Source organism: Polyodon spathula, chromosome 6, assembly GCF_017654505.1.
Source record: "Polyodon spathula isolate WHYD16114869_AA chromosome 6, ASM1765450v1, whole genome shotgun sequence".
In the NCBI taxonomy this organism is placed as follows: Eukaryota; Metazoa; Chordata; class Actinopteri; order Acipenseriformes; family Polyodontidae; genus Polyodon; species Polyodon spathula.
This window is the reverse complement of record NC_054539.1, coordinates 8,992,477-9,007,388: the sequence shown is the minus strand read 5'-3', so window position 1 is coordinate 9,007,388 and position 14,912 is coordinate 8,992,477. Positions and strand designations below refer to the sequence as shown.

At 39.4% G+C, this 14,912-nt stretch overlaps 4 protein-coding genes across 6 annotated transcripts in view; 1 reads left to right on the top strand and 3 right to left on the bottom strand.

The window, feature by feature from the left end:
- Nucleotides 1-430: 430 nt before the first annotated feature.
- mrps28 (mitochondrial ribosomal protein S28) lies at nucleotides 431-3,720 on the bottom strand. The gene has a single exon (XM_041252000.1). It carries the CDS (start codon nucleotides 3,691-3,693, stop codon nucleotides 3,124-3,126), a length of 570 nt encoding a protein of 189 aa, XP_041107934.1. The 5' UTR covers nucleotides 3,694-3,720; the 3' UTR covers nucleotides 431-3,123.
- Nucleotides 3,721-4,982: 1,262 nt separating this feature from the next.
- sde2 (SDE2 telomere maintenance homolog (S. pombe)) lies at nucleotides 4,983-8,187 on the bottom strand. Its single transcript, XM_041251999.1, has 6 exons — nucleotides 8,044-8,187; nucleotides 7,695-7,812; nucleotides 6,962-7,073; nucleotides 6,631-6,800; nucleotides 6,091-6,196; nucleotides 4,983-5,791 (listed from the first exon to the last, which is right to left on the bottom strand). Exons 1-6 carry the CDS (start codon nucleotides 8,143-8,145, stop codon nucleotides 5,164-5,166), a joined length of 1,236 nt encoding a protein of 411 aa, XP_041107933.1. The 5' UTR covers nucleotides 8,146-8,187; the 3' UTR covers nucleotides 4,983-5,163.
- A 3,692-nt stretch (nucleotides 8,188-11,879) lies between these two features.
- Nucleotides 11,880-14,371, bottom strand: LOC121316795 (39S ribosomal protein L14, mitochondrial-like). The gene is made up of 3 exons (XM_041252001.1): nucleotides 14,288-14,371; nucleotides 13,105-13,184; nucleotides 11,880-12,422 (listed from the first exon to the last, which is right to left on the bottom strand). The coding sequence occupies exons 2-3, from the start codon at nucleotides 13,176-13,178 to the stop codon at nucleotides 12,056-12,058; spliced, it is 441 nt and encodes a 146-aa protein (XP_041107935.1). The 5' UTR covers nucleotides 13,179-13,184; nucleotides 14,288-14,371; the 3' UTR covers nucleotides 11,880-12,055.
- Nucleotides 14,372-14,505: 134 nt separating this feature from the next.
- LOC121316789 (CSC1-like protein 2) overlaps nucleotides 14,506-14,912 on the top strand; it is a 64,359-nt gene continuing 63,952 nt past the window's right edge. For all 3 annotated transcript variants that reach the window (XM_041251988.1, XM_041251991.1, XM_041251987.1), the window contains exon 1: nucleotides 14,506-14,639. The gene's annotated coding sequence lies outside the window, so the exon portion shown is untranslated. The remainder of the gene's footprint in view (nucleotides 14,640-14,912) is intronic.

Sequence of the window (14,912 nt, the reverse complement as noted above, 5' to 3'; positions counted from 1 at the left end):
TGTCTTAGATATGCATTATACAAACTAAACACCAAGGCCCTGTTGCTCTTAGCTGGTTTAACTAATTCAGGCTAATCAGAGGTCTCGATTAACCCGATAATTGAAGTCAGTCTCAGATCTCAGTTCCTCAGCGGCGAATACAGGCTAAAAGTGTCATGTTAACTCGATTCCGATTGAAGAAATCCGGGTAATTGCGCGTGTTCGCTGTACCTCAAAGGGAGAATCGCAGAGCACTGAAACAATGATCCTCACGAAAGATCACGTTGAAAGAGAGAGCAACTTTTTTTTCAGCCTGACTGAGCAAGAGCTCATCATGGAAAGTTTTGAGGAATATAAAAGCATTCTCACAACTAAATGCAACACTGCTGCTGCTGCCAAGTCCAGAGAGGAAGCATGGAAAAAATTGCAGATAAACTAAACGCATAAGTTGTTTTTTTTTTTTTTTTTTTTTTTAATTTGTGGAGCACCGCACATGTGACTGTTGTCGCAGGAGCTGTCACAGATCATCTGAGAATAACTGAGGCCAAGTCATGGATGATGTACAGTATTATCCAAAGTCTGACACCTACTGTCTAGCACTGGCATTGTGTAATTGTCATTAGAATGGATAATGTGCATCAGTTGCTGAATTGTAGATCATTTTTAATTTCATGTAAGTGATAACGTCATAAGTACCTGTACATTAATGCTGTGAAAGGATTTCCTGTTCACAAAATCCGCCTCATTTGGTTGTCTGTCCACAGCACCAGTGACGCTGGGGAACTCTGCATAATAATGTAGCCTACTTAATAAACGATAACGATGGGATTACCTATTCATTAAATTGCATATAACCTAGTAGATTACCTGCGACTGCAGAGAAGCCCTCTTTGATGGCGTTTCCCCTTGTATGTCCGGGAAATGTGATGAACACATTAAGAAATCTCTTTAGGGCGAGGTAGACCCTTCGGGCTGCACGGCATAACGGCTTTGCCGATATTTTCAGCATCGCCAACTGAGTATAGGAATGCGCCGCTAGCAAAAAAAGGCGCAGCCCTATGCATATAGTATGTGTTACTGTCAACGCACGGCTGTGCCAGGTGGTATGGGCAATGCACGGCTCAAGTAGATTTATTAGGTAAATGATACCTTGCCGACCGAATCTATAGCGCTCAAATACAAAACATCTGTGATGCAAAGGATCTTGGCGATCTCTAAATACTCTTTCCCTACGAAAAGCTAATCTAATTAAAATTGCTCCTTGATCTATGGGATCCCTAAGGAAGGGCGCTGCCGTTTTAGAGGGGTGTGTCAAGTGCTTTCATTGAATTTTTATACACAGATCCGGCTAATTTTAAGTTAGCCTGCGCTGGAGCAGGTTTAAGATTAAGGATGTGTTGCTATGGTAATTTAGTCAGCTATACTTTAAGCTTGCTTCGAGGAACGGAAAAAGCCAGACTTCTGTCAAGTTATCCTGAGAGTTATCTGACTAACTCAGTTAGCCAGCTAGGAGGAACAGGGCCCAGATAAGCAGTTATTGTGTTGTAGGCAACTATACAGCGATGGTTACTGTTTTTCTATAGTTCAACATTTTACTGTTCCAGACACTACAAAATAGAGAAGGTTGGGTGTTGATCTGGTCAAGCAACAGTTAAACAGTGGTCTGATGGACATCTGATTAATCCTCATCATCACCATTAATAATAATAATAATAATAATAATAATAATAATAATAATAATATAATTGTAATTCATGCCTTCGAAGGCAACCTAAATTGTACTGGCGTGTTTTTATTTTTAAAAGCAGTATTTTGTGGTTAGTATTTTGAGTAGAAGATCATAATGATTTTTTCAATATTATTATTAGATCTGTTTTAATCTGTGCCATTCTCTATTCAAGTACTGTAATGAAAATGAATAGATACGGTTACTAATTAGGCTGTTTTTAAAACACTGGGCTGATTCCTTCTATACTGCTATGAGAAATGTCTACCCAATAAAGGACCAAATAAAAACAACACTGCATTCGCTAGTGTCCCGTTTATTTCATTGAAAGTAACTTGTAGAAGAGTAGATGTGATTGTTTATTACTTTGTTGCAATTGCTCCTAGTAGCTGCAATATGTAATAATTTAGTGTGTCTGTCTGTATATTCACAAGGGAGCATCCCAGTTGCACAATGTAAGGGGTACATGAAGTAAAATATCTGTAAGCTAAAAACAGTGAAAAGGTTCATTTCTATACAGACGCCAACTGTAACGAAACTTTTAGATAATCATAAGACTACACATATAATGGTAATACTGGGGAGATTATGGTATTACATGTCTGGCGTTGAAACACATGTGAACGTGTGTAAATACGGTAACCCAGCCAAGCAGGGGTGGGGAAATGATGCCCTGCACGCAATCTTAACGGAAACAGAACACACATTTCTTCTTGACGTTGCAACTTCCTGTAAATGATGTTACTACAACAATGACCCTTTTTTTTAAGAATTCTGCCCGTGTCTCCGGTTCCTGAGAAATCATGTGATTTTGTGACCCATCAGCCTTCATCAAAAGTTGAAATGAATGTATTTAACACTTCCATTGCAATTATATATATATATATATATATATATATATATATATATATATATATATATATAGTGTGTGTTTTATGAATTTTTTTAATGTAAGTAGTTTGAGCATGCTTTAACTTACCACATTAACTGAAAAAAATGGAAGAAAAATAAGCATTTATTAATTTTAATATCACCACCCTTATGTCATACTTGAGAGTTTTATAGAAACCCCTTAACCAAATAAGATGAATCTTGAGCTACTTTTCCATGCTATTGTTAGCTGTGATCTTACACATACACTGCGGATTACTTGTTGTTACTTACATTGTTGCTTGCAACAGCAAAAACTGAAATGTGTTCAGTTAGTAGACTGACGCAGTAAACCGCACGTTGACATCGAGCACTGAGAACAACATAAATAGCAGTATGTAGTTCTGTTCAATATAACACGTTTATTTGTACACACTAAATGAGGAGGCCCGCATATGATCAGAATGTACACCTGCCAGATTTTTTACGAGAATATTAACATTTGCGCCGCTGTCCGTTTTGAAGTGTCCAGAACTCGGCCTGTATTATCATTTTGGCTTCGATTCCAGGAGTCCCAAAAGCACAGCATCAGCCTCCAGCAGGGTGGTGTCTGTCTTTGCTCCGAGGAACCGAGACGTGAGCTCCAGGTCCACCAGTCTCAAACGCACTCTTGAACCGCGCTGGTACTTCTCTCCGTCGACTGAAGGTCTTTTGCACACGCAGTGAAACTTTCCACCGAAGTCAATGTACAGGTCGTCGTTTACAATGTGGAAGATTTTGCCGACTGCCACTTTATCCCTGGCAGTTCCCATCTGAATCAAAGGAGAGTGCTTTAACAGATATGCAAAAGACTGTTCATTCTTGTTGCTGGCTGGCTTTCTGACAGTGCCCGCTGCCATGGCATGTTTCTGCTGCAGGTCAGAATGGAGCTCAAACGCTGCCGCAAACCCGCCGAACTTTTTCTCAGCTGGCAGGGGGGTATCCTCTTCGTTACCGGGGATTTCACCCGTCTCCCCGGTACTGAATTTTTTAGTAAACGCCAGGAGACTCCGGCATGATATCCGAGCCAAATTTGTTGCTCTCTTTGAAACACACCCCACCCTGCACAAGGCAGACATTTTTCTGACCCCAAACTTTAAACTCGGAAGGAAAAAGATGGCTAACTTCCGTCATAATATAATACAGAATTTGGGGCTATTATATCCTCCATTTTATAGAGTTCAGGTGCTCTTTACACACAATTGCCTGAAGACTGGTTACTGGGACTAACTGCCATTTTTAAATAAAAGGATTTGAGTTTTGCTGTTTCTACATGGGAGCGTGTTTAATAGCAGAGGCAATCATTTAGCCACGTTTATTAATTTTCGTTAAAATATAGTATTGTTCAAATTATACTTAAAAAGTAACAAAGGTTTCTATCATAACGTTGTTTAAATAGCTGGGGTTTTATTTGTTTTTAACAACAACCACAAAAAAGTTATCTTTGAGTATTAAATCGGATGCAAATCAATTTAAACTGCCACCTGGCGTGTTGAATCTAGTGATAGCTGCCAGTCTGGTGATTACGTATCAGTTTTAAACCCTTAATGTAGTGTATTGAAATTGAATATAATACACACATGGGAGGGGTCCTCGGCAAAAAAAAAAACTCATTAAAATGTAATAGACTTATCCCCCTCAACTCGACACGACCATCATGACAGCAAAGACATAATGAAGCGTTAGTGATCAGCAGATGTGTCAGCCGCACGAAGACCACAGCGTGTCGTTTTCACTAACTCTTACTGTGCAGCACACATACACGAATATATATATATATATATATATATATATATATGTGTAAATATCGGGACGCGGGACACTTGCTAGGAAATCGGGACTATCCCGACCATACAGGGACGGTTGGCATTTTATGCAATAGATCCGAGATTTTTCCTTTTTTTTTTTTTCTTTTTCACTAACGTTTCATTTGGAAAGGATCGATCAGTGATCTATTCTGGTACAAATGCAATTTGCTTTTCCAGATGTGGAACGTTAGTCCTGGTACCGCCAATACTCTACAATTCCACTCTACCTAAATAGTGACTGAGTGGGTGATTTCCATTTCTCATTCTCCTAGGCTTTAAAATCTGTGGAATGTGACATGCAACAATAAATGGACATTCACAATTGCATATTGTAAATACAAACTGTATTAGTTATAAAGAAAATGATGAAAAGCATGATCTAACAATTCACAGTAAAAAAAAAAAAAAAAAAAAAAAAAAGACATTCATGAAAACAATTGTTTGAATGTAGAAAGTTACCCTATATTTTAATATATGTACCATAACACATTAGCTCTATGTATTCCAAGGCTGTGCATTCTGGTGTGTTCATTTCTTGCTGGTAATAGGCTGTTAAAGTGTCACAAATAGCACTCAGGACATGTGAAAAAGAAAAAACATATTTGTACTCAAAGTATAGAACACCACATAATACTGCATAGAAAACACAAATCTTATAAACAAACAGTTTGTATAATGAAATAGCTGGATGTCTTATCTTTTTATGGCATTTTGTTTAGTTTTTTTGCACAATAAATGGTTTTACTTTTTCTTTCCTTTGGCAGGTTTAGCAAAGAGAGCTGGTTCAATCTGATCTTTTGATTTCCCCCGGACTGAGAAGAGCCTTGCAGCCCTCTCCTGCAGAGTGCCTCCACATTTCAATCCAAGCGCCATTAACTCTATCTTCATTCTCTCAAGCCCCAGCACCTCTAGTTCTGAAGCAGAGCTGAACGTCATCAGATCCAGGGGTCCATTATCAGCAGAGTGTGTGCTACTGCAATCAGGCTGAGATTCACCAGGCTTTTCCAGGCTGGTCTCTTGCATCTCCTCCTCAGTTTCTCTTTCTTCTAGTGTCTCTTTCTTCTCATCCTCCACACTGCCAATCTTTCCTGGTAGCTCTGCATCTGGCTGGGCTGGCGTTGTAACCACCATGGTCTCCTCTTTCACCAGTTCTACAGGGCTCTTTTGAGGAGAGTTGGATCCTGAACTGGAACTAGATACTGGTGCTTCCTCAGCATTAGAGCAAGAGCCAGCTGTTGCTTTACCTTTCTTTGTTGGGCTTTGAGCTTCCCCTGAACTCTCTCCTGAGGTCGAGGGAGATTCCTCCCTGTCGCTTTCAAGGCTGTCTTCATCTGAGCTGCCAGAATCCTCTAGTCCATAAACGCTAGTCCTGCAGATAAATAACCAGCAATTAATCATATGATAAAGACACGATGCCTGCCGTAGAGCCCGTATCATTTGAATACATTGAAGTATGTATACAGTACAGGGGAAGTAATTAGGATATTGGAAGAGACAAGAATTCCGATTACAGTATTTTGAGGAAGACACCTTAAAAACCAAATAATCATGTTTAGATTTTTTACCTAACCTCTTCCCCAAAAAAAGTTCCACCAAAAAGATCACACCCTAAGGGTGTACCAGTTATTTACTTAGCTTATGGCCTCAGCTAATAAAGTCAATTCATACCAAAAGCGTTTTCTCTTTCCTGATTTTGGTTTTTTGCTCGGGATGGGGCGTTTCCGACTAGGACCACCTTCTGCTTCCACCACAGCACTGGAGGAAGCTTGCATACCTTGAAAAAGAAAATACACGTCTACATTTGTAAAGTAAAAAAAACAAACATCACAAATAAACATTGCAAAGCACTGAAAAAAGCAGACATCAATAATTATTTAAATCACTTGTTTGAGAGGTCAGAGCTGCCACACTATTCCAATGGTTTTTAAAACTTGCAGGATACATGTAACTTCCCTTCTAGTTTAAGAGAAAGCATGTCACATTTAAAGACACATCTAAATAATCTGAGACAGCAAGGTGGAGACTTGGTCAATTTGGTGTAGAATGATCCAATTAGAAGTTCAGACATTTAAAATAAATGGGGACTGTTCTAAAATTAGTTCAAAACTTATCTGATGAGACAGGAAGTAATAGACTATACAATAGTAGTATTTACAACTACTCAAAAAAAAAAAAAAAAAAAAAAAAAAAAAAAAAAAAGCTTTTTACCTTTCAACACAGAGTCCTCCAGGCGCTCTGACAGCTCGTGACACTGTTGCTCATAGTTTGGGTCAGTGAAGTAATGTTTGGGTTCGGCGAGTTTGCGCTGCAGGCGCTCAATTCTCCTTTGCTCCTTTTCTGCTTCCCTCTCTGCCTGCTTTTTGATCCAATCTGCCATCCTGCACGCACAAGAAGAAAAATGATTACTTACCTATTAATTTAAGGGAACCAGTGCTAAATGCTTGTGTAATATAGAAAAGTTGTCAATGCATTATTTCATACCCTTTCAAGCTGAGAGCAGTTTGGATTACATGCGTATATAAAACATCTCAATTCTTACTCTTTCTCATGGTTAACATCTCGAAGGCGCCTTCCACTCAAATCCCGACATGCTTCCCTATTGGTGGTCTTCTCAATCTGTGCACCCAGAGCTCGAAGCATAGAACCAAAACCTGCGAAATATTACAACATTCAGATGCTGTCTCTTGCCAACTAGCAGAAGGGCACTTTAACCATTTCAAGTCTTATGACTCAACTTTGCCAAGAATCTGCATTGGCGTAAATGTGTTGGTGAGGACCACCCTTCACATTACCATACATGTTAAAAACAAAGGCATGAAAATGTTAACACATACATGCCATGTGCCTAAATACATGAAACTATCACTGTTAAGAATGGCTGAAATTAGAAGACTTTTTGGTGGGTATATTCCTGGAATCTGCAGGAGGCAGTGGTCAGGGAAATCCTACATCATTCAAGCAGGACTAAAAACATTTACAAACCCACCTGTGATTAGGTACAGTCACAGGAAAAAGTATTTAGTAACATTTTAAGTTGCTTTAATTAGTGGGTAATGTTCATTAAATGCTTCTTTTTAACATGTAAATTATCTTATATTAAGTGTATGGTGCCAATACTATTACAGGTAAATCATTTAAAATAATTGAGATTAACAAACTTCTACCCAAATCACACAGTGTACCACGTACTGTCCTGAGATAGAGAAGACGAGACAGTGACAGACTACAGCTAACGCATACCATCTGACAAGAGGCTGATTAACTGTACAAACCTCCTTTCCCTCCGCAGAGCCGAGGCTCCAAGCTGTAAACAACCCCAGGTCGAACCAGGTCATCATCACTCGCCGGACTGCCATTGCACTTAATGTAGAAATCAGTCGCAGGGATGGCCTTAAAAACCCCAAACAGATTCCTTGGTTACATGAAGCACTGACTCAATTAATTGTTTTCTCTGTGCTTTAACTACATCTACATCACTGTTCGCAAAGACCTCACAAACAACTAGTATAAACTGCAAATATAATGTCTTTGTTCTCGTTCATGTTCTTTTCCATGCACACTTAACCTTTCCACTGGCCACTCTATACGTAATAATAACATTTACCCTAGATCCATGCTTACCTGTTTCTGTGCGAATATATGCACTAATTCACCGACTAAAGAGCCATTAGAAAGTGAAAAAGACTGAAATTTGGACGACAAGTCTCTCACAAACACCTCCATTTTCAACAACAGACGGCCGATGATATCCTTTCCGGAAATTGTAAACACGTTCAACGGAGGTCACAATGTCGTACTTGAAGCCGACGTGTGACTTAGGGGCGTGGCTGAGGGGGGGAGGGGAAGGACTAAACCCTGTCATGTGATTCAGAAATGGCCACGCTATTCGTTGAACCGCGCTTGAACCAGTGTTGCAACATTAGAGGTTTTCCTCCAGATTTAGATTTTTTATTTCTTACTCAAGGATTTCTGGAGGTAAGAATTTAACAAAGGTTTTTTTTTTTAAAGATGGGTGCGTTCACGGAGATCATTCCGCGTAGATTCTATGCATAATCATCCGTGAACGCACCCGTTGATCATCCGTGAACGCGCCCGTTGATCATCCGTGAACGCACCCGTTGATCATCCGTGAACGCGCCCGTTGATCATCCGTGAACGCACCCGTTGATCATCCGTGAACGCACCCGTTGATCCCGTTGATCATCCGTGAACGCACCCGTTGATCATCCGTGAACGCACCCGTTGATCATCCGTGAACGCACCCGTTGATCATCCGTGAACGCACCCGTTGATCATCCGTGAACGCACCCATTTAGCCCTCCCCAAATTCTGCAGTGACCCTCTAGCTAGGCCCTAATGTAAGCTTGTCAAGGGCAGCTATATAGCACAGTCTTAGCCTGTGTTATAGTTTGACTGAAAAAGTACAATGAAGAATGACAAAGTTAAAGTTACAGAATTGTAATAATTGAGATTGTTCAATACTAAGTAGCCTAGATTATTATTATTATTATTATTATTATTATTATTATTATTATTATTATTATTATTATTATTATTATTATTAGTAGTAGTAGTAGTAGTAGTATTAGTATTATTAGCTCCAATCTGATTTTGGTATTTTAGTATCCAAGATTAAAATCTTTATACCTTTTGACTTTCTTTAACAAAAGCAGCATTTCAAACTCTCCCATATCTCGGCTGGGTGATGAAAGACCATTAATTCAGTAGTGTTACAACGGGAGCACTCAGAAGCTATAATTACTCTGTTTTTTCTTCCTCCAAATTCAGCACTATGCGGTTTGCTGAAAGTTTTAATGGCGCGGTAACCATTACTAAATTAAAAAAAAAAATGGAACTCTGGGTAGTTTTGCTACACTATTTTGCTATAACCTCATGTAACTCCGGTCATAATCTTAACAATAAAATAAGTTTGGATTTTTTTTCAAGTTGTATGTTTGATATCTATTCATGTTTTACTAAATTTGTATATTCTTCTCACAGTATTTTGAACATTTGCATCAGTTCACTTTGTTTATTCAAAAATACCAATAGGAATGTTCAATATTAGCATATTCATAGTTTAAACATACGTTTAATTAAAATATAGCCGATTGATACGCTTTTCATTTGAAATACAGTACTTTTAAAACATTTATAAAGACTAACGTTGTCAACACTTTGAATTCATCTTTGAAAGCCTCCTCAAGTTCCTAAGCTGAGGAGTGTTTTTTTTTACTTATCATGTGGAGCAGTTCTTATGTCGTTAGCAATTAAATGTGGAAAAATAAATATGTTTTTTTTTTTAAATAAATATTTATTCTGCAAGCCAAACCTGGAGCTAACATGCAAATAAGTCCCCGCCCATTGAAGAGTTTGACATAAGCATGCTATGCACAGAGGAGACGGGACAGAGGCTGAGTGTTCAAGGTCGGGGACCCAGAGGATCGTTCTCATAATATGCATTACACGACCATTTCTTTGGCACAAAATCATACAGCTGGGGCCGATGACATCTTTGTTTTGCATGAAAATATCAAAGAACATTTGCTCCCTGAAATGCTCGTGCAAGATAACCCCGTTTTATTGAAGGGCAGCACACTGAAGAAAATAAAGCTCCCTGTCTCCACTGTGCATATAATGCCTGCGACAAACGCTTAAATGGATCAAACTGGCAATTATTTAGTTTAAAATAACTTTGTAGTGAAACTTGATGAAGTAACTATAAGTAATCCACCTCATATTGTTGTATGAACAATTTCTTTAAAAGTAAACTTGCCATATACGTAATCCATTAGTATCTGAATGTGATATATTCTAAGATTGTCTGCATCATTTCGATTAGGCTGGGTGTGTGCGTGTGACCAAGGTGCTAGCTACGTCACAGCCTGCTTGCTGTTGAAGCTGCTGCTTGTGTGTGAGGAGACAGGCAGTGTCATATTTCAACCTCCTGCTAGTCAGCATGAGTGCAGTGAGAGCTTTTGACTTGTGTTTGGTGCTTACTTTCTGACTTTTCTGATTTTTTTTTCTTATTTGTGTACTTAATAAAATACTAACCTAACCTTGTGTCTGCGCGTGTGTGTTTATAGTAAATCTTCCATCTTTGTAACCCATCAATTAAATAAGAGAATTAATCAACCCAGATAAACATTAAATTATCAATTATTTAATTGTTCCTACATCTTTATCTCTATTCCGTTTGAATCCACCAAGAATCTCAGTGTCACCCTTGACCCCTTCCTCCCCTACTCTACAGCACATCGCTGGCATGCTCCTGTTGCTTCTTCCTCACCAACATACGTAGAATTCACCCATTCCTCACTTACTGCTCCACACAGCTCCTAGTTCAGGCCCTTGGACTTTAGTTACTACTGCAACTCCCTCCTCGCAGGCCGCTCCAGCTCATTCAACACTCTGCTGCTCACCTTGTCGTTTCTCTTCCTCGTTTCTCCCACGCTACACCGCATCTCCGCTCTCTGCAGTGGCTCTTTATAGCTGCTCGCATCCAATTCAAAACTCTTGTACTTGCCTATTGCTGTCTTAACCTTTCTGCTCCCTCCTATCTGTAGACTGTCATTTCTCCTACACCCCCCTTCGTCCCTTCCACTCCTCCACCTCCTGCAGACTAGCTGTACCCCCCTCCACTCCACCTGCAGAGCCTGCTCCTTCTCCACCCATACTCATGTTTTTTTTTGTATTTTCTCTTATTGAAAAATCGTTCTCATCCATTTATCATACTTACTACATGTTCTTGCTGGACTTTACTCATATAAGCACATATTTACTATAAGTTATAACTGCTCTGAGTCAAACATGCTCTTACTTATACCTTACTGTAATCTTACTTTTATTTGATCTTATACTTTCATAATTGTTCTTATTGATATTTTATAATACGATACTTTGTACTATGGTAACAAATGTAAGTCGCCCTGGATAAGGGCATCTGCTAAGAAATAAATAATAATAATAATAATAATAATAAAGTCACAATGATTTGCATTGAATCAGTAGTTAAAAGTAAGCTACTAAGTGACTGAGATCATGCATCTGCCAGGCTCCCACAAACTCAGTTGCGCACAAGCTGAGGAATTCTCAAGCACAGATGACGGTGTGATTTTGGATAAGATACCACTTCAGATGGAATACCAGAAACAATAATTATATGTGTGCCTTAAGCTTGACATCAGATTTCTCCCACCATATAAAACGGCACTGTGTTCTGTTAAAACATGTTTTCACAACACTGAAAGTGCTGTTTTAAGTATTTTTTAAATACTATTTTCATCAATATAATCAAGTTTGTGTCTGGGAAATCTTTTTCAGCTGTTTTTGAGAGTTTATGATATACTTCTAATTTTTCAAAGCACTGTCTGACCTAAAATAATGTTTAATAAACACTTCAGAAAACAATCCTATAATATAAACAGCCTTTAAAACAGACATTGATGTTTTTTTATATTTTTAATGTGCCCCTAATAATCACAATGAAATAGTAATTATTATAAAATGACTTATAACATTAATATATTGTTACATTGGGGATTGATTACATCAATAAAAGTGAAATCTTTTTTTTAACACAGAAAAATGCATGTAAATGTTGCCTGATTAGACTGGCTGCAGTCCCAGTTCATCACACAAACTTCTGAGCAATAGCCAACACTTTGGAATACTCTCCTTCTAGCCTGCGTAGACTGGAGGGCACAGGCACCTTGATTCTTGTCCCTGTGGGGTTTCCATTGTCCTCGATGAGAACGACGTTGTTGGAATCGAATCGTGGCATCATTCTGGGGCCAGGCATTTTGTGGCCAATTATGAGGGCTTTTTTCTTCTGTCCTTTGATGGCCAGTAGAATTTTGTCCCCCACTTTGCCAACCCCAGTTTTGTTATAGACATGAATGCATTTGGCAGGTCGATGGTAGGGAGTGTTCCCCAGCGGACTGTTGTCTACCACACGCACTCGGGACATTTTCTGAATGGCTGCACAGGCAGCAGAATGGCTGAATGGAAACAAAAAAAGAAAAAGAAAAACACTGCATTACAATCAAGACTGCATGGATCTGCTCACTGAACTGGAGACGTAAAAGCCTGATTACAGTATCCAGAGGAACAAGCTGACCTGTTACGCAGCTCTCTTTGCTACAGAGATTTCACAAGTGTCGTTTTCGAAGACACACGTTACAGCAAACTACAATCAGTTATCATTAAGATGAACTCAGATTAAAACACATTTTCTACATGGTCCCAGGCAAATTCAACAGTCGCTTATTGTAACTTACTTCTTATAATATGAATTCACTTAACATTAACAATTTCGGAGCCCTCCTAGTTTGAACAGTTAAATGTAAAGGGCATTGGGAAATGTATTCATTTCCATCCAGATTAGTGCTTTTGTTTTGTATTTATTTATTTTGGTTACACCTCTTAGGTCATGTCACCTTTTCAAGTTTAAAGTAAAGCCATCTCTAGCATTTTTTTTTTTTTGTTAGCCTCAGTTTACTTCCTAATCTCAAGAGGCGAGTGCAACTCTCCCAATGGGCCCCCAGCATAGATCAGCAATATTTTGTGAGTGCAAGTCGAATCACACCCTGCTTTTCCCAGATGAACCAGCGGTGACCCCCTACACGTGCAAATAACGAGGATGTCTGCAACACAGCAAAACTGGATATCTGAATGAAGTACCTGAAAGGCAGCTGCTGTGGTTTTCCAGATGCATGCGTCAGCAATAACCCCAGTCCTTTTCTTAACAGTGCCATGTGAACCTGCATTGTCAGGAAATGAGTATGTAAATGATTTAACCAATTTAAAGTTTGGCCTCAATACAGTTTCTCATGAGGAATATTTCAAACCACTGATATAAAAAAGTGCCAAGACAAAACTGATGCAACAGATAGACAGAGTTCTTGTAAAATGACTAATCAATCTCAGCGCCACTGCTGGTAAACTGCACCATGATTCAACAATCGCTCTACAGTCTTGGCTTTTGTATTATTGAAAACCTCTTTTAATCAAATGTGTGCAAATGTCTCAGCCTCTCCATTCGTGATGACTGCGAGTTCCCACTGCCCAAATGAAACAGCAGGCCTGCTTCAGCTACTGCGTTTTTATTTTAAAGAGATGCAGTGCAATTGAGTGTTATGGTTATCCCTTCATTACATTTTTCCATTGGATTCCTAGAACAGGTTCTCTGGCTGCAGCTTGCAGAAGTGACTTTGTCTGGGGTTACATTTTAATTGCAATCACGTTGTTGCTATAAATGCACTGCCAAAATGTATTTCGATCTCGGTTCTTGTTTGTTTTGTTATGTGGTACGTATAACCGCAGAGGGGTCTACTTCAGTTCAAATGTACAAGCGCCATCCAAAGGTGTACATAATATAAAGAATACATGCCCAGACATTCCTTGGCGTAGTATAACAACCAGCATGATAGTAAGCCTACTATTTTGTCGAAGTGTCATATTCACAAACCACAACTGAGTGTTATGTTTATGTACACAAATCAGTTTTCTGTATGCGAAGAACCACGACACACTTGCGCGTGCTGTTTCTGATTATTGACATTTTAGTACAGAATTATGAGGTGCCGCCAACGAACTTAGTCCGACACAAATAAAATAAAAGGAGAACCAACACAGATACAAATGGAAACAGCATCACTGGTGCAGTTTCATTAACATTTTCAGCACACCCTTTTAAATGACGTCAAGAGTCCATGCATTAAAGGAAAGTCACCAACACTGCACTCAAAGTAACATGCAACCGACCAACACACCCGCACCATAATAACAACACCTTTAGAAATATAAATGCAACGACATACTGAACAATAGCATCAACACATAGCTGCACCACAACAAAGCGTACCTGTGAACGTGCAAAGTCGAAAAAGATATAGGCAAGAACAGTATGAGAAAGGCGGATTGCGTCATCTCGCCGCGCAAACCCTGAGTCCTGCTGCGTCCACGCAGCAGGTGCCTTTGCAGTGACGAGCAGCCAGTCCTCCCCCCTCCTCCTCTTTCTCACCTCCCCGCCCGCAAAGTTATTCTCATCCTTGATTTGGCGAGCTGCAGATTGCTTAGCGCCCGCAACGGACCGGGACGGTAGTGGTAATGTTCACGACATTTATTTATCGAAGGCTGATAAAAGTGGTGTGAAATCTAAAGGATTAAGTGGGTGAAAAAGAGGAAAACAGCAACATTGCCTTGCGCTAAACCAGGTAAGGCTCTGTGTGTGTGTGTGTGTGTGTGTGTGTGTGTGTAGTTTGTCGTTGTTCTTTATCTAGGTTATGTAATGTGAGCAGAAATCGTCTGGATGTGCCTGCTGCTGCTGCGGCATTGAATTACAGTGTATTCCCCGTGCGGAACTGTTTATGCAGGATGGGAAGATGTACGCCTTAATCGGTTTTAATAGGAACATGTTTTTAAAAATAACAGGTTTACTGAACATGGGAATGGGTCGCGCAGTTGTAGATTTCAAGTGCTACTGTGGC